At 54.8% G+C, this 22,938-nt stretch overlaps 1 protein-coding gene across 2 annotated transcripts; it reads right to left on the bottom strand.

Moving 5' to 3' along the window:
* Positions 1-1,146: 1,146 nt before the first annotated feature.
* LOC110495002 (suppressor of cytokine signaling 1-like) lies at positions 1,147-7,179 on the bottom strand. 2 transcript variants are annotated; one of them, XM_036948669.1, is made up of 3 exons: positions 6,464-7,166; positions 3,211-4,074; positions 1,147-1,801 (listed from the first exon to the last, which is right to left on the bottom strand). In XM_036948669.1, the coding sequence occupies exons 2-3, from the start codon at positions 3,891-3,893 to the stop codon at positions 1,474-1,476; spliced, it is 1,011 nt and encodes a 336-aa protein (XP_036804564.1). In that variant the 5' UTR covers positions 3,894-4,074; positions 6,464-7,166; the 3' UTR covers positions 1,147-1,473. The 2 variants fall into 2 exon arrangements, with proteins under 2 accessions (XP_036804564.1, XP_036804563.1); XM_036948668.1 differs by having other exon boundaries at positions 1,694-1,801; positions 1,925-4,074; positions 6,464-7,179.
* Positions 7,180-22,938: the final 15,759 nt, after the last annotated feature.

The raw sequence follows: 22,938 nt of genomic DNA, 5'->3' as shown, positions 1-22,938 counted from the left end.
GTTTAGTCACCTCAACTTGCTCAATTTCCACATTACTCATTACGAGAGGTAGTTGAGGTTTAAGGGTTTAGTGAATGATTTGTCCAAAATAAAATGCTTTTAGTTTCAGAAATATTTAGGACTAACTTATTCCTTGCCACCCATTCTGAAACTAACTGCAGCTCTATGTTAAGTGTTGCAGTCATTTCAGTCGCTGTAGTAGCTGACGTGTACAGTGTTGAGTCATCCGCATACATAGACTCACTGGCTTTACTCAATAGCATTTAGCATGTCGCTAGTAAAGACTCAAATGCATGTAGCATGTCGCTAGTAAAGACTCAATAGCATGTAGCATGTCGTTAGTAAAGACTCAATAGCATGTAGCATGTCGCTAGTAAAGACTCAAAAGCATGTAGCATGTCGTTAGTAAAGACTGACCAAGGCCACATATATAGACACTCTGGCTTTACTCAATAGCATGTAGCATGTTTGTGATGTCATTATGGGGGTATTGTGATGTCATTATGTGGTATTGTGATGTCATTATGGGGTATTGTGATGTCATTATGGGGTATTGTGATGTCATTATGGGGGTATTGTGATGTCATTATGGGGGTATTGTGATGTCATTATGGGGTATTGTGATGTCATTATGGGGTATTGTGATGTCATTATGGGGTATTGTGATGTCATTATGGGGGTATTGTGATGTCATTATGGGGTATTGTGTGTGTAGATTGATGAGGGAAACCTTTTTTTTTAATCCATTTTAGAATAAGATTTGGGAAAACAACCCACTATACCTTCAGAACCACAGACCAGAACTACAGTACATGACATGACCAGCCTAGAACTGGCCCATGAGACAGAATCACAGAGAGACCAGAACCACAGACCAGAGACAGAACCACAGAACCAGACCAGAGACAGAACTACACAGATAAGAACCACAGACCAGAGACAGAACCACACAGATAAGAACCACAGACCAGAGACAGAACCCCACAGATAAGAACAACAGACCAGAGACAGAACCACAGAACCAGACCAGAGACAGAACTACACAGATAAGAACCAGAGACCAGAGACAGAACCCCACAGATAAGAACCACAGACCAGAGACAGAACCACACAGATAAGAACCACAGACCAGAGACAGAACCACAGAACCAGACCAGAGACAGAACTACACAGATAAGAACCACAGACCAGAGACAGAACCACACAGATAAGAACCACAGACCAGAGACAGAACCGCAGAACCAGACCAGAGACAGAACTACAGAACCAGACCAGAGACAGAGAGTGTAAGAAACAGCACATTCCAATTCCGTTTTCTGGGGCTCCACTCCATTGTAGTTTCGGCCAGTACCGTTCAGAACCACAGAACCAGACAGGGCTCCACTCCATTGTAGTTTCGGTCAGTACCGTTCAGAAAGTTTCAGTCTGTTGAAACTGAAGTGGTCCCCCAAACTCTCCGGTAGGAGGGTGTGTCTATATACTATAAGGATAGTCCTGTAGATACTGTCTGACCACCTGGTTGAGCCCAGGTAGTGAATCTATCCCCTCCGCGCCGTACAGCTCCACGATTCGTCCCCTACACAGCTGCTGTAAGGTCATGGGTCGCTCCCGGCGCCACGCCCTCCGCAGCCGCCTATGGGATGACTCCACGTAGAACCGCAGCAAGGCGAACAATGAGTCAAAGGCCTTGTTACTGCCGTTGAGGCGGAAACTCTGACTGGTCAGGAGGACGCGGACACTGACGGGCCCCAGGTCGCCGTGGTAACTGAGGGTGAAGAAGACGTTCGTCTGACTGCTGTCCCTGGCAACCACACAACCACACGACAGCACAACGTTACACGGGACGGAACAGCAAGGGGGGGCTGTGCTTGTTTGTTTCCTGATGAGGAACAGCCGTGTGTGTGTAGCAGGGTGTGGTGTATACCTGATGAGGAAGCTCCCAGGCGGTGTGTGTGTAGCAGGGTGCGGTGTATACCTGATGAGGAAGCTCCCAGGCGGTGTGTGTAGCAGGGTGTGGTGTATACCTGATGAGGAAGCTCCCAGGCAGTGTGTGTGTAGCAGGGTGTGGTGTATACCCGATGAGGAAGCTCCCAGGCAGTGTGTGTAGCAGGGTGTGGTGTATACCTGATGAGGAAGCTCCCAGGCGGTGTGTGTAGCAGGGTGCGGTGTATACCTGATGAGGAAGCTCCCAGGCAGTGTGTGTAGCAGGGTGTGGTGTATACCTGATGAGGAAGCTCCCAGGCAGTGTGTGTGTAGCAGGGTGTGGTGTATACCCGATGAGGAAGCTCCCAGGCAGTGTGTGTAGCAGGGTGTGGTGTATACCTGATGAGGAAGCTCCCAGGCGGTGTGTGTAGCAGGGTGCGGTGTATACCTGATGAGGAAGCTCCCAGGCAGTGTGTGTAGCAGGGTGTGGTGTATACCTGATGAGGAAGCTCCCAGGCGGTGTGTGTAGCAGGGTGTGGTGTATACCTGATGAGGAAGCTCCCAGGCAGTGTGTGTGTAGCAGGGTGCGGTGTATACCTGATGAGGAAGCTCCCAGGCGGTGTGTGTAGCAGGGTGTGGTGTATACCTGATGAGGAAGCTCCCAGGCAGTGTGTGTGTAGCAGGGTGTGGTGTATACCCGATGAGGAAGCTCCCAGGCAGTGTGTGTAGCAGGGTGTGGTGTATACCTGATGAGGAAGCTCCCAGGCGGTGTGTGTAGCAGGGTGCGGTGTATACCTGATGAGGAAGCTCCCAGGCAGTGTGTGTAGCAGGGTGTGGTGTATACCTGATGAGGAAGCTCCCAGGCAGTGTGTGTAGCAGGGTGTGGCGTATACCTGATGAGGAAGCTCCCAGGCAGTGTGTGTAGCAGGGTGTGGTGTATACCTGATGAGGAAGCTCCCAGGCAGTGTGTGTGTAGCAGGGTGCGGTGTATACCTGATGAGGAAGCTCCCAGGCGGTGTGTGTAGCAGGGTGTGGTGTATACCTGATGAGGAAGCTCCCAGGCAGTGTGTGTAGCAGGGTGTGGCGTATACCTGATGAGGAAGCTCCCAGGCAGTGTGTGTAGCAGGGTGTGGTGTATACCTGATGAGGAAGCTCCCAGGCAGTGTGTGTAGCAGGGTGCGGTGTATACCTGATGAGGAAGCTCCCAGGCAGTGTGTGTAGCAGGGTGTGGTGTATACCTGATGAGGAAGCTCCCAGGCAGTGTGTGTAGCAGGGTGTGGTGTATACCTGATGAGGAAGCTCCCAGGCGGTGTGAGTAGCAGTGTGCGGTGGGCCTCCTCCATCTCCATAGGGCCCCAGTAGTAGCCACTGTGAACCAGCTGACGGTGTGTGCGTCGCACTAGAAGATACTCCTGCTGGCTGAAGAAGGGCCGGAGGTGTGTGGTCAAGGAGTCTGGGATCGGATCGGGCAAGTGGAGAAGAGGTCCGAGCCAGGGGAGAGGGACACTGGGGCTTGGCCAGGGGAGAGGGACACTGGGGCTTGGCCAGGGGAGAGGGACACTGGGGCTTGGCCAGGGGAGAGGGACACTGCGTCTAGGCCAGGGGAGAGGGACACTGGGTCTAGTCGCTCTAAAGCTGCTCTGTTGAGGCCACCAGGGATGGAGGGCACCGCCAGAACTGGTCTTGTCTGGAGGTGTGGTCCGGTTGTCTGTGCTGGTCTGGACCGTATTCTCTAGTTCTAAGAGTTGGATCTGATGTTCTAGGTTCTGTTGTTCTAAGAGTTCATTCTCTTGACCTAAGAGTTCGAAGTTATCGAGTTGGTTCTGTTGTTCTTGAACGCGGTTCTGTTGTTCTACGTGTTCTAGGGTTTCACCTGGAAGCTGCTGGGTTCCGTCCTGGTTCTGCGTGGGTGTCGTGTGGTTCTGCGATGGTTCCACTGTGGTTCCTGCCAGAGTGTCTCTGACCATCATACAGAAGAGAGCCCTCCACTGGATCCCCCATCCCCAGTAGTAGCCACTGTGAACCAGCTGACGGTGTGTGTGTGTCGCACTAGAAGATACTCCTGCGTGGTCCAGGAGTCTGGATCCCTATCCCATATCCAAATCCACTATAGGGGCGAGGAGAGAGAGATCCATAATGATCTGGAGAATCCTGGGTGAAGAGACAGACAGACAGGCGACAGTGTTATTGAGGTGCTGTATAAAAACATAGGCCGGAGACACACACACACACACACACACACACACACACACACACACACACACACACACACACACACACACACACACACACACACACACACACACACACACACACACACACACACACACACCACTAACACTGGAAAGTTTAGTCTCCGTCTCAGGTTTCAAGGACTCCGTCATGGACAGCTGTGGTTGTTATGGGAACCCAGTAACGTAGGATGCTGATTGTGCTGCATGTTTCGGTCTGTCTCTTCGCACTGCTTGTATTATGGTCTGTCATGTTGTTGCTGTGGATCTCCCTTCATGTAACCTTGTGGTCTCCCTTCTTGTAGTGTAGAGGTGTTCATGCTGTGCCATGTTCCAACATCTAGTGGAAATCCTTCCCAGAAGACTGGAGGCTGTTAAATCAGACCAACGCCCATGATTTTGGAATGAGATGTTCGAGGAGCCGGTGCTGTTGGTCATGTAGTGTATCTGTGCTGTTGCCAAGAGTGTTCTGTCCATGTTCTCCATGTTTTTTTTATGTGTATTTAACTAGGCAAGTCAGTTAAGAAAAAAACATTATTTACAATGACGGGCCAAACCCTGGACGAAGCTGGGCCAATTGTCAGTTCGGGGATTCGAACTTGCAACTTTTCGGTTACTAGTCCAACTCTCTAACCACTAGGCTACCCTGCCGACCTCTGTGATACAGCCTGGAACGGAACCAGGGTCTGTAGTGACGCCTCACTCGGGAGCCCCCTTTATTTTAATCCTCTGCCCAACAGGAGGAGTTTTGCTTCTTGCCAGGCGATCATTCTCAATAACAATGTGTTCTTCATTGACCTGCCAAGCACATCGCTACACCCGCGATAACATTTACTAAATATGTGTGACCAATAAAATGTGATGTTAGAAGCGTGTCTTTATCTTCCTAGTTATAGCTGTTAACTGTTAACAGGACAGTGTCTTATCTTCCTAGTTATAGCTGTTAACTGTTAACAGGACAGTGTCTTATCTTCCTAGTTATAGCTGTTAACTGTTAACAGGACAGTGTCTTATCTTCCTAGTTATAGCTGTTAACTGTTAACAGGACAGTGTCTTATCTTCCTAGTTATAGCTGTTAACTGTTAACAGGACAGTGTCTTATCTTCCTAGTTATAGCTGTTAACTGTTAACAGGACAGTGTCTTTATCTTCCTAGTTATAGCTGTTAACTGTTAACAGAACTGTGTCTGTTTGGAAGATTCTGGCAGCAGCCGGGAGACGGGTTGTAAAAGGAAACGGTTTCACTTTCAGTCTGACTGTCACAACAGCTCTACGGTGGGTTCAACTATAACGCCTGGACAACAGCTCTACGGTGGGTTCAACTATAACGCCTGGACGACAGCTCTACGGTGGGTTCAACTATAACGCCTGGACAACAGCTCTACGGTGGGTTCAACTATAACGCCTGGACAACAGCTCTACGGTGGGTTCAACTATAAACGCCTGGACAACAGCTCTACCGTGGGTTCAACTATAACGCCTGGACAACAGCTCTACCGTGGGTTCAACTATAAACGCCTGGACAACAGCTCTACGGCGGGTTCAACTATAAACGCCTGGACAACAGCTCTACGGCGGGTTCAACTATAAACGCCTGGACAACAGCTCTACGGCGGGTTCAACTATAACGCCTGGACAACAGCTCTACGGCGGGTTCAACTATAAACGCCTGGACAACAGCTCTACGGTGGGTTCAACTATAAACGCCTGGACAACAGCTCTACGGCGGGTTCAACTATAAACGCCTGGACGACAGCTCTACGGCGGGTTCAACTATAAACGCCTGGACAACAGCTCTACGGCGGGTTCAACTATAAACGCCTGGACAACAGCTCTACGGCGGGTTCAACTATAAACGCCTGGACAACAGCTCTACGGCGGGTTCAACTATAAACGCCTGGACAACAGCTCTACGGTGGGTTCAACTATAAACGCCTGGACAACAGCTCTACGGCGGGTTCCACTATAAACGTCTGGACAACAGCTCTACGGCGGGTTCCACTATAAACGTCTGGACAACAGCTCTACGGCGGGTTCAACTATAAACGCCTGGACAACAGCTCTACGGCGGGTTCAACTATAAACGTCTGGACAACAGCTCTACGGCGGGTTCAACTATAAACGTCTGGACATGCAAACCAGCTCATTGTGCAAACTTGTCTCGAACTTCCAGCTACAGCTCACCAGTTACCATTCAAACGCTCTTTATATTCTTTAAAAATAGATTCATGTATTCCCGATAAATGCAACAAAAAATATGACCGTAGTCTTGTTTCAAATGGAGCAAGTTGGGGAGCGTCGGGTGCTTACCGTTTTCTGGAGAGGAATGAGACGTTAACCAAATGACTCGGTGGTGGGAGACTTCGCACTAAGAATGTAGATACTCCGCGTGCAATGCGTCGGCTATAAATCACACCATTACATTACTGTCACCGTCAAAAAGGTCTTCATGTTCCCGTTCTCAGACACGTGTAACCAACCATACGCGCTACTTAAGTTTCACAGATCTTGGATGTAGTAGTAGCCTGCCAGTCTACCATGTTTCCTATACTGTCGTCTTGCCTGAAACGGTATCTCGAGTTGAACGAAACAACACTAAAAAAAGTTCAAAACGAACACACCACCGTAACTCCTCCCCGCGTCAAAGTGTCCCGAGTCCTGTGACCGCGTGCGTTTTCCAAGAACCATCCAAATGTTATCTTTCGTTATACATCATTAAAACGGTCCATTGTTCGACAGTATATAGTAGGTATGTTACAATATGTACACTCCCCATGGTGAAAAGGGGAGGACGAGAATCCTGTAAGGAGGAATAGAGAGCTGCTTTGTGCTGAGATGGGAGGGCGGAACCTGCAATGACTTTGAGTCTCTGGCAGCAGGGGTGTGACTGTGACACGGTGTGACTTAAGTGTTTTTTGGCTTCCATACCTACTGTATCGGTTTACTGTACCTGTTAACTGTACCTACTGTACCTGTTTACTGAACCTGTTTACTGAACCTGTTTCCTGTACCTGTTTACTGTACCTACCTACTGTACCTACCTACTGTACCTGTTTACTGTACCTGTTTACTGTACCTACCTACTGTACCTGTTTACTGTAAATGTTTACTGTACCTACCTACTGTACCTGTTTACTGAACCTGTTTACTGAACCTGTTTCCTGTACCTGTTTACTGTACCTACCTACTGTACCTGTTTACTGTACCTGTTTACTGTACCTACCTACTGTACCTGTTTACTGTACCTACCTACTGTACCCGTTTACTGAGCCAGGCCCAGCCACTAGGGAGCCAGGCCCAGCCACTAGGGAGCCAGGCCGACCCACTAGGGAGCCAGGCCCAGCCACTAGGGAGCCAGGCCCAGCCACTAGGGAGCCAGGCCGACCCACTAGGGAGCCAGGTCGACCCACTAGGGAGACAGACCCAGCCACTGGGGAGCCAGGCCCAGCCACTAGGGAGCCAGGCCCAGCCACTAGGGAGCCAGGCCGAACCACTATGGAGCCAGGCCGACCCACTATGGAGCCAGGCCCAGCCACTAGGGAGCCAGGCAGACCCAGTAGGGAGCCAGGCCCACCCACTAGGGAGCCAGGCCGACCCACTAGGGAGCCAGGCCGACCCACTAGGGAGCCAGGCACAGCCACTAGGGAGCCAGGCCGACCCACTAGGGAGCCAGGCCCACCCACTAGGGAGCCAGGCCCACCCACTAGGGAGCCAGGCCGACCCACTATGGAGCCAGGCCGACCCACTATGGAGCCAGGCCCAGCCACTAGGGAACCAGGCCCACCCACTAGGGAGCCAGATCCACCCACTAGGGAGCCAGATCCAGCTAATCAGAAGTAGTTTTTCCCCACAAAGGGGCTTTATTACAGACAGAGTTACTCCTCAGCAGACCCCCCCCCCCCCCCCCCACACTCTGATGAACACGCAGGTGAAGAAGCTGGGCAGGTTGGATGTAATGACAAATTCTCAAAAAATGACATTGGAAGGGGCTTATGGTAGAGAAATTAACATTAAATTCTCTGGCAACAGCTCTGGTTGACGTTCCTGCAGTCAGCATGCCAATTGCACGCTCCCTCAAAACTTGAGACTGTGGCATTGTGTTGTGTGACAAAACTTCACCTTTTAGAGTGGCCTTTTATGGTCCCCAGCACGAGGTGCACCTGTGTACTGGTTTAATCAGCTTCTTGATATGACACACCTGTCAGGTGGATGAATTATCTTGTCTCAGGAGAAATGCTCACTAACAGGGACGTAAACACATTTCTGCACAAAATGTGAGATAAGCTTTTTGTAAGCATGGCAAATTTCTGCTGTCTTTAATTTCAGCTCATGAAACGAGCACTTTTCGTTTATATAAACTCATATTTTTGTTCAGTGTCATTTGGACGTCACCAGATTTACGTTAAATATACCATATACTATGTACTATACTTAAATATACGTCTAGTCTATCAGACCGGGCTGCGAGCCAACAGGTGTGTTCCCATAAGTGTGTGTGTGTGTGTGCGTGTGTGTGTTCCCGTGCCCTTGTGTGTTCCTGTGTGTGCCCGTGTGTGTGTGTTCCCGTGTGTGTGTGTGTTCCCGTGTGTGTGTGTGTGTGTGTGTGTGTGTGTGCCCGTGTGTGTGTGTGTGTTCCCGTGTGTGTGTGTGCCCGTGTGTGTGTGTTCCCGTGTGTGTGTGTGTGCCCGTGTGTGTGTGTTCCCGTGTGTGTGTGTGTGTTCCCGTGTGTGTGTGTGCCCGTGTGTGTGTGTTCCCGTGTGTGTGTGTGTGTGTGTGCCCGTGTGTGTGTGTGTGTTCCCGTGTGTGTGTGTGTGTTCCCGTGTGTGTGTGTGTGTGTGTGTGTACATGTGCCCGTGTGTGTGTGTGTGCGTACATGTGCCCGTGTGTGTGTGTGTGCGTACATGTGCCCGTGTGTGTGTGTGTGTGTGTATACATGCCATGTCTGTTCCCCAGAGGGCCTTGGCTTCCTGCCAGCTGGTCAGAACACACTTTCACTTTCGCTTTGGCTCTCCTTTCTCTGAAATCATGTGATTTTTCAGCACTGTGTGTGTGTGTGTGTGTGTGTGTGTGTGTGTGTGTGTGTGTGTGTGTGTGTGTGTGTGTGTGTGTGTGTGTGTGTGTGTTGATAAAATATGTTATGAAGATTGATAAACAGACTCAGCTCAGACAGACAGACAGACAGACAGACAGACAGACAGACAGACAGACAGACAGACAGACAGACATACTATGGGTCTGATAAAGAGACAGCTCATTCAGACAGACAGGCAGGCAGACAGACAGACTATGGGTCTGATAAAGAGACTCAGCTCATTCAGATAGACAGACAGACAGACAGACAGACAGACAGACAGACAGACAGACAGACAGACATGTTGAAGTCATTGTCTTATCTTGGCAAAGGAGAAATGCTCCCTAACAGGGATGTAAAATAATGTGCCCACAACATTTGAGAGAAATCATCTTTTTGTTTGTATGGAACATTTACAGGACCTTATTCCAGCTCATGGAACATTTACAGGACCTTATTCCAGCTCATGGAACATTTACAGGACCTTATTCCAGCTCATGGAACATTTACAGGACCTTATTCCAGCTCATGGAACATTTATTGGCATCTGTTGGCTCAGACTAATGGCAGATGATATTTGAGGTTTGTGGGCGGGGCTTGAATGAACCAATCACTGTTTTACTTCACAACCCTTGACTTGTTAAACATTTTGTTGTTGTTACAAAGTGGATTAAAATATATATTTTGTCTATGATCTATACAAAATACTTGTGTAGATCATTTATTTAAATATATATATATATATATATATATTTATACAAAATACTCTGTAATGTGATGGGACCAACACATATTGTATTTATATTGTTGTTCAGTGTAGTAAGGTAGGCTCGTTTCCATAGAGACCACCTATAACTAGTAAAGTAGACTACCTACAGTAGGCTGCCTGTCGTGAACAAATAACGTCCCGCGCTACGTCACAATGGGATTCTATGAGTAGCTCATTTCTGTTGCTAGAATTTGCAACATTCTGACCGGATTACGTAATGAACCGACGCGTCCGTTGCTATGCCGGTTGCTCGGTTACCTCGTAGTGGTCGCGAAGGAAGGAGGGACGCCGTTCTAGTTCTAGTTCTAGTTCACCTCGCTCGCTCGCTCGCCTAGCAAAGCGGTGAACTGTCGCGTGCCGCTTAGGCAGAACCGAGTGGCTGGCTTGTGGGCCTGCTGGCGACATATGGAAACACATTCGGTCGTGAGTCAAGAATTCCGCATAGCAAGTTTGTATGATGGTCTAGCTATTAAATGGGTAAATAGTTACATAGTAATATGCTCTAAACTGCTCTGGTGACAAACCAAAATGTAAAAAATAAATAAAATTAAAAATATATATTTTTTACGATGTTTGAGTATAATGAAGGCTGTTTCTTGTGAGGTTTTCTGTCCTCAGATACAGAGAGCTGTGAAAGGGAAAGAGGGATACCTAGTCAGTTGTACAACTGAAACCAGAGAGGTGCGGTGGGGCTGCCTTAAAACCAACATCCACGTCTCCGGAGAACAGTGGGTCTGTCTGCAGATGAAGAGGTCCCAATGGAGAGCAGTGGTTCTCAGTCCTGGGGACTCAAAGAGGCACATTGTTGTTTTTTCCTCAGCATTGCACAGGTGATTCAAAGGATCAACTCATCATCAAGCTTCAAGTGGTATTAATTTGTGATGCCGTCCTTGATTTGATCCTGTTATTGCCACACATGCACATATGTGTGCCCATGCATCTATCAATCCAATGTTATCATGATTTGTTATCAGGGATATTATACTTTAGTAATCCACAATGACCTAGTGATGGAACAGTCTAATAATTACATTGTGTTCCATATTCCTACCTTGTAACTGGCGATTCCTGCCAGGGTCGACTGGGACGACTGGGACGACTGGGACGACTGGGACGACTGGGTCGACTGGGACGACTGGGACGACTGGGACGACTGGGACGACTGGGACTGGGACGACTGGAACGACTGGGACTGGGACGACTGGGACGACTGGGACGACTGGGACGCCTGGGACGACTGGGACGACTGGGACGAATGGGACTGGGACGACTGGAACGACTGGGACTGGGACGACTGGGACACCTGGGTCGACTGGGACGACTGGGACGACTGGGACGACTGGGACTGGGACGACTGGGACGACTGGGACGACTGGGTCGACTGGGACGACTGGGACGACTGGGACTGGGACGACTGGGACGACTGGGACGACTGGGCCTCCTGGGACGACTGGGTCGACTGGGACGACTGGGACGACTGGGACGACTGGGCCTCCTGGAGGAATTCGTTTTACAAGCATGTAAATATTTGTATATTTTTTCATTTGTTTGCTGGTAAATATTTGAAACTTTAGCTCTAATTGGCTGTAAATTTGCATATTAACTGTATTCATCACAAGTAAAATGTTCAACTTGACTGAAATTCACTGTTCTGTTGCCTAGTTACAGAATTAAACAACTTAAAAAATAAATGTAACCTTTTTGTAACTAGGCAAGAACAAATTCTTATTGAGAATGACAGCTTAGGAACAATGGGTTAAACTTCTTACGGCTGAAATCCCGTTAACGGGATCGATATGACAACAGCCAGTGAAAGTGCAGGGCGCCAAATTCAAAACAACAGAAATCCCATAATTAAAATTCCTCATTATTATGTTAGGTCACCACCAAGTCACAGAAAAAAACCAGCCATTTTTCCAGCCAATGAGAGGAGTCACAAAAAGCAGAAATAGAGATAAAATTAATCACTAACCTTTGATGATCTTCATCAGATGACACTCATAGGACTTCATGTTATACAATACATGTATGTTTTGTTTGATAAAGTTCATATTTATATACAAAATTCTCAGTTTACATTGGCGCGTTATGTTCAGTAATGTTTTGCTTCCAAAACATCCTGTGAAAGTGCAGAGAGCCACATAAATTTACATAAATACTCATAATAAACATTGATTAAAGATACAAGTGTTGTGCATGGAATTATAGATACACTTCTCCTTAATGCAACCGCTGTGTCCGATTTCAAAAAAGCTTTACGGAAAAAGCAAACCATGCAATAATCATAATAATCATCAAACCATAATTCACAAATCCAAAGTCACGAAGCGCGTTCACTAGGTCCAGACGAAAAGTAAAAAAGTTCCGTTACAGTAGAAACATGTCAAACGATGTATAGAATCATTCTTTAGGATGTTTTTGACATAAATCTTCAATAATGTTCCAACCGGACATTCCTTTGTCTTTAGAAATGCAATGAAACGCAGGTCGCTCTCGCACGCGAGACTGAGCTCATGGCTTTCTGACAGACACCTGATTTAAACAGCTCTCATTCGCTCCCCCTTCACAGTAGAAGCCTGAAACAAGGTTCTAAAGACTGTTGACATCTAGTGGAAGCCACCTAAGAAATTTACACGGTATCTTGGATAGACAAAAAGTTGAAAAACTACAAACCTCAGATTTCCCCAGCCCTGGTTGGATTTTTCCTCAGTTTTTTGCCTGCCATATGAGTTCTGTTATACTCACAGACATCATTCAAACAGTTTTAGAAACTGCCGAGTGTTTTCTATCCAAATCTACTAATAATATGCATACAGTGCCTTGCGAAAGTATTCGGCCCCCTTGAACTTTGCGACCTTTTGCCACATTTCAGGCTTAAAACATAAAGATATAAAACTGTATTTTTTTGTGAAGAATCAACAACAAGTGGGACACAATCATGAAGTGGAACGACATTTATTGGATATTTCAAACTTTTTTAACAATTCAAAAACTGAAAAATTGGGCGTGCAAAATTATTCAGCCCCTTTAAGTTAATACTTTGTAGCGCCACCTTTTGATGCGATTACAGCTGTAAGTCGCTTGGGGTATGTCTCTATCAGTTTTGCACATCGAGAGACTGACATTTTTTCCCATTCCTCCTTGCAAAACAGCTCGAGCTCAGTGAGGTTGGATGGAGAGCATTTGTGAACAGCAGTTTTCAGTTCTTTCCACAGATTCTCGATTGGATTCAGGTCTGGACTTTGACTTGGCCATTCTAACACCTGGATATGTTTATTTTTGAACCATTCCATTGTAGATTTTGCTTTATGTTTTGGATCATTGTCTTGTTGGCAGACAAATCTCCGTCCCAGTCTCAGGTCTTTTGCAGACTCCATCAGGTTTTCTTCCAGAATGGTCCTGTATTTGGCTCCATCCATCTTCCCATCAATTGTAACCATCTTCCCTGTCCCTGCTGAAGAAAAGCAGGCCCAAACCATGATGCTGCCACCACCATGTTTGACAGTGGGGATGGTGTGTTCAGCTGTGTTGCTTTTACGCCAAACATAACGTTTTGCATTGTTGCCAAAAAGTTCAATTTTGGTTTCATCTGACCAGAGCACCTTCTTCCACATGTTTGGTGTGTCTCCCAGGTGGCTTGTGGCAAACTTTAAACGACACTTTTTATGGATATCTTTAAGAAATGGCTTTCTTCTTGCCACTCTTCCATAAAGGCCAGATTTGTGCAATATACGACTGATTGTTGTCCTATGGACAGAGTCTCCCACCTCAGCTGTAGATCTCTGCAGTTCATCCAGAGTGATCATGGGCCTCTTGGCTGCATCTCTGATCAGTCTTCTCCTTGTATGAGCTGAAAGTTTAGAGGGACGGCCAGGTCTTGGTAGACTTGCAGTGGTCTGATACTCCTTCCATTTCAATATGATCGCTTGCACAGTGTTCCTTGGGATGTTTAAAGCTTGGGAAATCTTTTTGTATCCAAATCCGGCTTTAAACTTCTTCACAACAGTATCTCGGACCTGCCTGGTGTGTTCCTTGTTCTTCATGATGCTCTCTGCGCTTTTAACGGACCTCTGAGACTATCACAGTGCAGGTGCATTTATACGGAGACTTGATTACACACAGGTGGATTGTATTTATCATCATTAGTCATTTAGGTCAACATTGGATCATTCAGAGATCCTCACTGAACTTCTGGAGAGAGTTTGCTGCACTGAAAGTAAAGGGGCTGAATAATTTTGCACGCCCAATTTTTCAGTTTTTGATTTGTTAAAAAAGTTTGAAATATCCAATAAATGTCGTTCCACTTCATGATTGTGTCCCACTTGTTGTTGATTCTTCACAAAAAAATACAGTTTTATATCTTTATGTTTGAAGCCTGAAATGTGGCAAAAGGTCGCAAAGTTCAAGGGGGCCGAATACTTTCGCAAGGCACTGTATCTCAGCTTCTGGGCCTGAGTAGCAGGCCGTTTACTCTGGGCACCTTATTCATCCAAGCTACTCAATACTGCCCCCCAGCCATAAGAAGTTAAAACAGCCTTGTTCAGGGGCAGAACAACTGATTTTTACCTTGTCAGAACAGGGATTCAGTTACTGGCCCAGCGCTCTAAACACTAGGCTACCTGTCACCCTGGTCCGCTAGGCTACCTGCTCTAAACACTAGGCTACCTGTCACCCTGGTCCGCTAGGCTACCTGCTCTAAACACTAGGCTACCTGTCACCCTGGTCCACTAGGCTACCTGTCACCCTGGTCCGCTAGGCTACCTGCTCTAAACACTAGGCTACCTGTCACCCTGGTCCACTAGGCTACCTGTCACCCTGGTCCGCTAGGCTACCTGCTCTAAACACTAGGCTACCTGTCACCCTGGTCCACTAGGCTACCTGTCACCCTGGTCCACTAGGCTACCTGCTCTAAACACTAGGCTACCTGTCACCCTGGTCCGCTAGGCTACCTGTCACCCTGGTCCGCTAGGCTACCTGTCACCCTGGTCCGCTAGGCTACCTGCTCTAAACACTAGGCTACCTGTCACCCTGGTCCACTAGGCTACCTGTCACCCTGGTCCACTAGGCTACCTGCTCTAAACACTAGGCTACCTGTCACCCTGGTCCGCTAGGCTACCTGTCACCCTAGTCCGCTAGGCTACCTGTCACCCTGGTCCGCTGGGCTACCTGTCACCCTGGTCCGCTAGGCTACCTGGTCCTTAATATCTTCAAAGAAAATGTTTACATTTCGCTCCTCTTTTAGCCAACATTTAATCAATTCAGGAAAGCATTTAGCAAGCTATTCATACTAAATCAGTTGCCTGGAGCCAGGCCCAACAGATGCAGCTTCAGGCTCAGCAGTCCTGTCTACCCATCCCCCTGAATGAGCCCTGTCTCCCCATCCCCCTGAAACAGCCCTGTCTCCCCATCCCCATCCCCCTGAACCAGCCCTGTCTCCCCATCCCCCTGTCTCCCCATCCCCCTGAACCAGCCCTGTCTCCCCATCCCCCTGAACCAGCCCTGTCTCCCCATCCCCCTGAACCAGCCCTTTCTCCCCATCCCTATCCCAGTGAACCAGCCCTGTCTCCCCATCCCCCTGAACCAGCCCTGTCTCCCCATCCCAATGAACCAGCCCCGTCTCCCCATTCCCATCCCCCTGAACCAGCCCCGTCTCCCCATCCCAATGAACCAGCCCCGTCTCCCCATCCCCCTGACCCAGCCCCGTCTCCCCATCCCCCTGACCCAGCCCCGTCTCCCCATCCCCCTGAACCAGCCCCGTCTCCCCATCCCCCTGAACCAGCCCCGTCTCCCCATCCCCATCCCCCTGAACCAGCCCCGTCTCCCCATCCCCATCCCCCTGAACCAGCCTCGTCTCCCCATCCCCATGAACCAGCCCTGTCTCCCCATCCCCATCCCCCTGACCCAGCCCCGTCTCCCCATCCCCATGAACCAGCCCCGTCTCCCCATCCCCCTGAACCAGCCCCGTCTCCCCATCCCCATCCCCCTGAACCAGCCTCGTCTCCCCATCCCCATGAACCAGCCCCGTCTCCCCATCCCCATCCCCCTGAACCAGCCTAGTCTCCCCATCCCCATGAACCAGCCCCGTCTCCCCATCCCCATGAACCAGCCCCGTCTCCCCATCCCCATGAACCAGCCCCGTCTCCATACCCTCCTGACCCAGCCCCCTATCCCCATCCCCATGACCCAGCCCCGTCTCCCCATCCCCATGAACCAGCCCCGTCTCCCCATCCCCCTGACCCAGCCCCGTCTCCCCATCCCCATGAACCAGCCCCGTCTCCCCATCCCCATGAACCAGCCCCGTCTCCCCATCCCCCTGAACCAGCCCCGTCTCCCCATCCCCCTGACCCAGCCCTGTCTCACCATCCCCCTGACCCAGCCCCGTCTCCCCATCCCCCTGAACCAGCCCCGTCTCCCCATCCCCATTTCCCCTGAACCAGCCCCGTCTCCCCATCCCCCTGACCCAGCCCCGTCTCCCCATCCCCCTGACCGAGCCCCGTCTCCCCATCCTCCTGAACCAGCCCCGTCTCCCCATCCCCCTGAACCAGCCCCGTCTCGCCATCCCCATCCCCCTGAACCAGCCCCGTCTCCCCATCCCCCTGAACCAGCCCCGTCTCCCCATCCCCCTGAACCAGCCCCGTCTCCCCATCCCCCTGAACCAGCCCCGTCTCGCCATCCCCATCCCCCTGAACCAGCCCCGTCTCCCCATCCCCCTGAACCAGCCCCGTCTCCCCATCCCCATTTCCCCTGAACCAGCCCCGTCTCCCCATCCCCCTGACCCAGCCCTGTCTCACCATCCCCCTGACCCAGCCCCGTCTCCCCATCCCCCTGAACCAGCCCCGTCTCCCCATCCCCATTTCCCCTGAACCAGCCCCGTCTCCCCATCCCCCTGACCCAGCCCCGTCTCCCCATCCCCCTGACCGAGCCCCGTCTCCCCATCCTCCTGAACCAGCCCCGTCTCCCGATCCCACTGAACCAGCCCCGTCTCCCCAGCCCCCTGACCCAGCCCCGTCTCCCCATCCCCCTGAACCAGCCCCGTCTCCCCATCCCCCTGAACCAGCCCGTCTCGCCATCCCCATCCCCCTGAACCAGCCCCGTCTCCCCATCCCCCTGAACCAGCCTCGTCTCCCCATCCCCCTGAACCAGCCCCGTCTCCCCACCCCCGTGACCCAGCCCCGTCTCCCCATCCCCCTGAACCAGCCCCGTCTCCCTACCCCCCTGACCCAGCCCCCTCTCCCCATCCCCCTGAACCAGCCCCGTCTCCCCATCCCCATCCCCATGACCCAGCCCCGTCTCCCCATCCCCATGAACCAGCCCCGTCTCCCCATCCCCCTGACCCAGCCCCGTCTCCCCACCCACCTGACCCAGCCCCGTCTCCCCATCCCCCTGAACCAGCCCCGTCTCCCCACCCCCGTGACCCAGCCCCGTCTCCCCACCCCCGTGACCCAGCCCCGTCTCCTCATCCCCCTGACCCAGCCCCGTCTCCCCATTCCCATCCCCCTGAACCAGCCCCGTCTCCCCATCCCCATCCCCCTGAACCAGCCCCGTCTCCCCATCCCCATCCCCCTGAACCAGCCCCGTCTCCCTACTCCCCTGACCCAGCCCCCTCTCCCCATCCCCCTGAACCAGCCCCGTCTCCCCATCCCCATCCCCCTGAACCAGCCCCATCTCCATACCCTCCTGACCCAGCCCCCTCTCCCCATCCCCATGACCCAGCCCCGTCTCCCCATCCCCATGAACCAGCCCCGTCTCCCCATCCCCCTGACCCAGCCCCGTCTCCCCATCCCCATGAACCAGCCCCGTCTCCCAATCCCCATGAACCAGCCCCGTCTCCCTATCCCCCTGAACCAGCCCCGTCTCCCCATCCCCCTGACCCAGCCCTGTCTCCCCATCCCCCTGACCCAGCCCCGTCTCCCCATCCCCCTGAACCAGCCCCGTCTCCCCATCCCCATTTCCCATGAACCAGCCCCGTTCCCCATCCCCCTGACCCAGCCCTGTCTCCCCATCCCCCTGACCCAGCCCCGTCTCCCCATCCCCCTGAACCAGCCCCGTCTCCCGATCCCACTGAACCAGCCCCGTCTCCCCATCCCCCTGAACCAGCCCCGTCTCCCCATCCCCTTGAACCAGCCCCGTTTCCCCATCCCCCTGAACCAGCCCCGTCTCCCCACCCCCATGACCCAGCCCCGTCTCCCCATCCCCCTGAACCAGCCCGTCTCCCCATCCCCATCCCCCTGAACCAGCCCGTCTCCCCATCCCCATGAACCAGCCCCGTTTCCCCATCCCCATGAACCAGCCCCGTCTCGCCATCCCCCTGAACCAGCCCCGTCTCCCCATCCCCCTGACCCAGCCCCGTCATCCCACCCACCTGAACCAGCCACGTCTCCCCATCCCCATCCCCCTGAACCAGCCTCGTCTCCCTGTCCCCATGAACCAGCCCCGTCTCCCCATCCCCATGAACCAGCCGCGTCTCCCCATCCCCATGAACCAGCCCTGTCTCCCCACCCCCCTGAACCAGCCCCGTCTCCCCATCCCCATCCCCCTGAACCAGCCTCGTCTCCCCATCCCCATCAACCAGCCCCGTCTCCCCATCCCCATCCCCCTGAACCAACCCCGTCTCCCCATCCCCCTGACCCAGCCCCGTCTCCCCATCCCCATCCCCCTGACCCAGCCCCGTCTCCCCATCCCCATGAACCAGCCCCGTCTCCCCATCCCCATGAACCAGCCCCGTCTCCCCATCCCCCTGAACCAGCCCCGTCTCCCCATTCCTCTGACCCAGCCCTGTCTCCCCATCCCCCTGACCCAGCCCCGTCTCCCCATCCCCCTGAACCAGCCCCGTCTCCCCATCCCCATTTCCCCTGAACCAGCCCCGTCTCCCCATCCCCCTGACCCAGCCCTGTCACCCCATCCCCCTGAACCAGCCCCGTCTCCCGATCCCACTGAACCAGCCCCGTCTCCCCAGCCCCCTGACCCAGCCCCGTCTCCCCATCCCCCTGAACCAGCCCCGTCTCCCCATCCCCCTGAACCAGCCCCGTCTCGCCATCCCCATCCCCCTGAACCAGCCCCGTCTCCCCATCCCCATCCCCCTGAACCAGCCTCGTCTCCCCATCCCCCTGAACCAGCCCCGTCTCCCCACCCCCGTGACCCAGCCCCGTCTCCCCATCCCCCTGAACCAGCCCCGTCTCCCTACCCCCCCTGACCCAGCCCCCTCTCCCCATCCCCATGACCCAGCCCCGTCTCCCCATCCCCATGAACCAGCCCCGTCTCCCCATCCCCCTGACCCAGCCCCGTCTCCCCACCCCCCTGACCCAGCCCCGTCATCCCACCCACCTGAACCAGCCACGTCTCCCCATCCCCATCCCCCTGAACCAGCCTCGTCTCCCTGTCCCCATGAACCAGCCCCGTCTCCCCATCCCCATGAACCAGCCGCGTCTCCCCATCCCCATGAACCAGCCCTGTCTCCCCATCCCCCTGAACCAGCCCCGTCTCCCCATCCCCATCCCCCTGAACCAGCCTCGTCTCCCCATCCCCATCAACCAGCCCCGTCTCCCCATCCCCATCCCCCTGAACCAGCCCCGTCTCCATACCCTCCTGACCCAGCCCCCTCTCCCCATCCCCATGACCCAGCCCCGTCTCCCCATCCCCATGAACCAGCCCCGTCTCCCCATCCCCCTGACCCAGCCCCGTCTCCCCACCCACCTGACCCAGCCCCGTCTCCCCACCCACCTGACCCAGCCCCGTCTCCCCATCCCCCTGAACCAGCCCCGTCTCCCCACCCCCGTGACCCAGCCCCGTCTCCTCATCCCCCTGACCCAGCCCCGTCTCCCCATTCCCATCCCCCTGAACCAGCCCCGTCTCCCCATCCCCATCCCCCTGAACCAGCCCCGTCTCCCCATCCCCATCCCCCTGAACCAGCCCCGTCTCCCCATCCCCCTGAACCAGCCCCGTCTCCCTACTCCCCTGACCCAGCCCCCTCTCCCCATCCCCCTGAACCAGCCCGTCTCCCCATCCCCATCCCCCTGAACCAGCCCCGTCTCCGTACCCTCCTGACCCAGCCCCCTCTACCCATCCCCATGACCCAGCCCCGTCTCCCCATCCCCATGAACCAGCCCAGTCTCCCCATCCCCATCCCCCTGACCCAGCCCCGTCTCCCCATCCCCATGAACCAGCCCCGTCTCCCCATCCCCATGAACCAGCCCCGTCTCCCCATCCCCCTGAACCAGCCCCGTCTCCCCATCCCCCTGACCCAGCCCTGTCTCCCCATCCCCCTGACCCAGCCCTGTCTCCCCATCCCCCTGAACCAGCCCCGTATCCCCATCCCCATTTCCCCTGAACCAGCCCCGTCTCCCCATCCCCCTGACCCAGCCCTGTCTCCCCATCCCCCTGACCCAGCCCCGTCTCCCCATCCCCTGAACCAGCCCCGTCTCCCGATCCCACTGAACCAGCCCCGTCTCCCCATCCCCCTGAACCAGCCCCGTCTCCCCATCCCCCTGAACCAGCCCCGTCTCCCCATCCCCATCCCCCTGACCCAGCCCCGTCTCGCCATCCCCATGAACCAGCCCCGTCTCCCCATCCCCATGAACCAGCCCCGTCTCCCCATCCCCATCCCCCTGAACCAGCCCCGTCTCCCCATCCCCATGAACCAGCCCCGTTTCCCCATCCCCATGAACCAGCCCCGTCTCCCCATCCCCCTGAACCAGCCCCGTCTCCCCATCCCCCTGACCCAGCCCCGTCATCCCACCCACCTGAACCAGCCCCGTCTCCCCATCCCCATCCCCCTGAACCAGCCTCGTCTCCCCATCCCCATCAACCAGCCCCGTCTCCCCATCCCCATCCCCCTGAACCAACCCCGTCTCCCCATCCCCCTGACCCAGCTCCGTCTACCCACCCACCTGTCCCAGCCCCGTCTCCCCTCCCCCTGACCCAGCCCGTCTCCCCACCCCCCTGACCCAGCCCCGTCTCCCCATCCCGCAGAACCAGCCCCGTCTCCCCATCCCCATCCCCCTGAACCAGCCCCGTCTCCCCATCCCCCTGACCCAGCCCCGTCTCCCCATCCCCCTGAACCAGCCCCGTCTCCCCATCCCCATCCCCCTGAACCAGCCCCGTCTCCCCATCCCCCTGAACCAGCCCCGTCTCCATACCCCCCTGACCCAGCCCCCTCTCCCCATCCCCATGACCCAGCCCCGTCTCCCCATCCCCATGAACCAGCCCCGTCTCCCCATCTCCATCCCCCTGAACCAGCCCCGTCACCCCATCCCCCTGACCCAGCCCTGTCTCCCCATCCCCCTGACCCAGCCCCGTCTCCCCATCCCCCTGACCCAGCCCCGTCTCCCCATCCCCCTGACCCAGCCCCGTCTCCCCATCCCCCTGAACCAGCCCCGTCTCCCGATCCCACTGAACCAGCCCCGTCTCCCCATCCCCCTGAACCAGCCCCGTCTACCCATCCCCCTGAACCAGCCCCGTCTCCCCACCCCCATGACCCAGCCCCGTCTCCCCATCCCCCTGACCCAGCCCCGTCTCCCCATTCCCATCCCCCTGAACCAGCCCCGTCTCCCCATCCCCATCCCCCTGAACCAGCCCCGTCTCCCCATCCCCCTGAACCAGCCCGTCTCCCTACCCCCCTGACCCAGCCCCCTCTCCCCATCCCCCTGAACCAGCCCCGTCTCCCCATCCCCATCCCCCTGAACCAGCCCCGTCTCCCCATCCCCCTGAACCAGCCCCGTCTCCATACCCCCCTGACCCAGCCCCCTCTCCCCATCCCCATGACCCAGCCCCGTCTCCCCATCCCCATGAACCAGCCCCGTCTCCCCATCCCCATCCCCCTGACCCAGCCCCGTCTCCCCATCCCCATGAACCAGCCCCGTCTCCCCATCCCCCTGAACCAGCCCCGTCTCCCCATCCCCCTGACCCAGCCCCGTCATCCCACCCACCTGAACCAGCCCCGTCTCCCCATCCCCATCCCCCTGAACCAGCCTCGTCTCCCTGTCCCCATGAACCAGCCCCGTCTCCCCATCCCCATGAACCAGCCCCATCTCCCCATCCCCATGAACCAGCCCTGTCTCCCCATCCCCCTGAACCAGCCCCGTGTCCCCATCCCCATCCCCCTGAACCAGCCTCGTCTCCCCATCCCCATCAACCAGCCCCGTCTCCCCATCCCCATCCCCCTGAACCAACCCCGTCTCCCCATCCCCCTGACCCAGCCCTGTCTCCCCATCCCCCTGACCCAGCCCTGTCTCCCCATCCCCCTGAACCAGCCCCGTATCCCCATCCCCATTTCCCCTGAACCAGCCCCGTCTCCCCATCCCCCTGACCCAGCCCTGTCTCCCCATCCCCCTGACCCAGCCCCGTCTCCCCATCCCCTGAACCAGCCCCGTCTCCCGATCCCACTGAACCAGCCCCGTCTCCCCATCCCCCTGACCCAGCCCCGTCTCCCCATCCCCCTGAACCAGCCCCGTCTCCCCATCCCCATCCCCCTGAACCAGCCCCGTCTCCCCATCCCCCTGAACCAGCCCCGTCTCCATACCCCCCTGACCCAGCCCCCTCTCCCCATCCCCATGACCCAGCCCCGTCTCCCCATCCCCATGAACCAGCCCCGTCTCCCCATCTCCATCCCCCTGAACCAGCCCCGTCACCCCATCCCCCTGACCCAGCCCTGTCTCCCCATCCCCCTGACCCAGCCCCGTCTCCCCATCCCCCTGACCCAGCCCCGTCTCCCCATCCCCCTGACCCAGCCCCGTCTCCCCATCCCCCTGAACCAGCCCCGTCTCCCGATCCCACTGAACCAGCCCCGTCTCCCCATCCCCCTGAACCAGCCCCGTCTACCCATCCCCCTGAACCAGCCCCGTCTCCCCACCCCCATGACCCAGCCCCGTCTCCCCATCCCCCTGACCCAGCCCCGTCTCCCCATTCCCATCCCCCTGAACCAGCCCCGTCTCCCCATCCCCATCCCCC

Source organism: Oncorhynchus mykiss, chromosome 17 (genome assembly GCF_013265735.2).
Source record: "Oncorhynchus mykiss isolate Arlee chromosome 17, USDA_OmykA_1.1, whole genome shotgun sequence".
NCBI classification, from domain to species: Eukaryota; Metazoa; Chordata; class Actinopteri; order Salmoniformes; family Salmonidae; genus Oncorhynchus; species Oncorhynchus mykiss.
The sequence above is the reverse complement of the archived record's forward strand: the minus strand, read 5'-3'. Positions and strand labels throughout refer to the sequence as shown.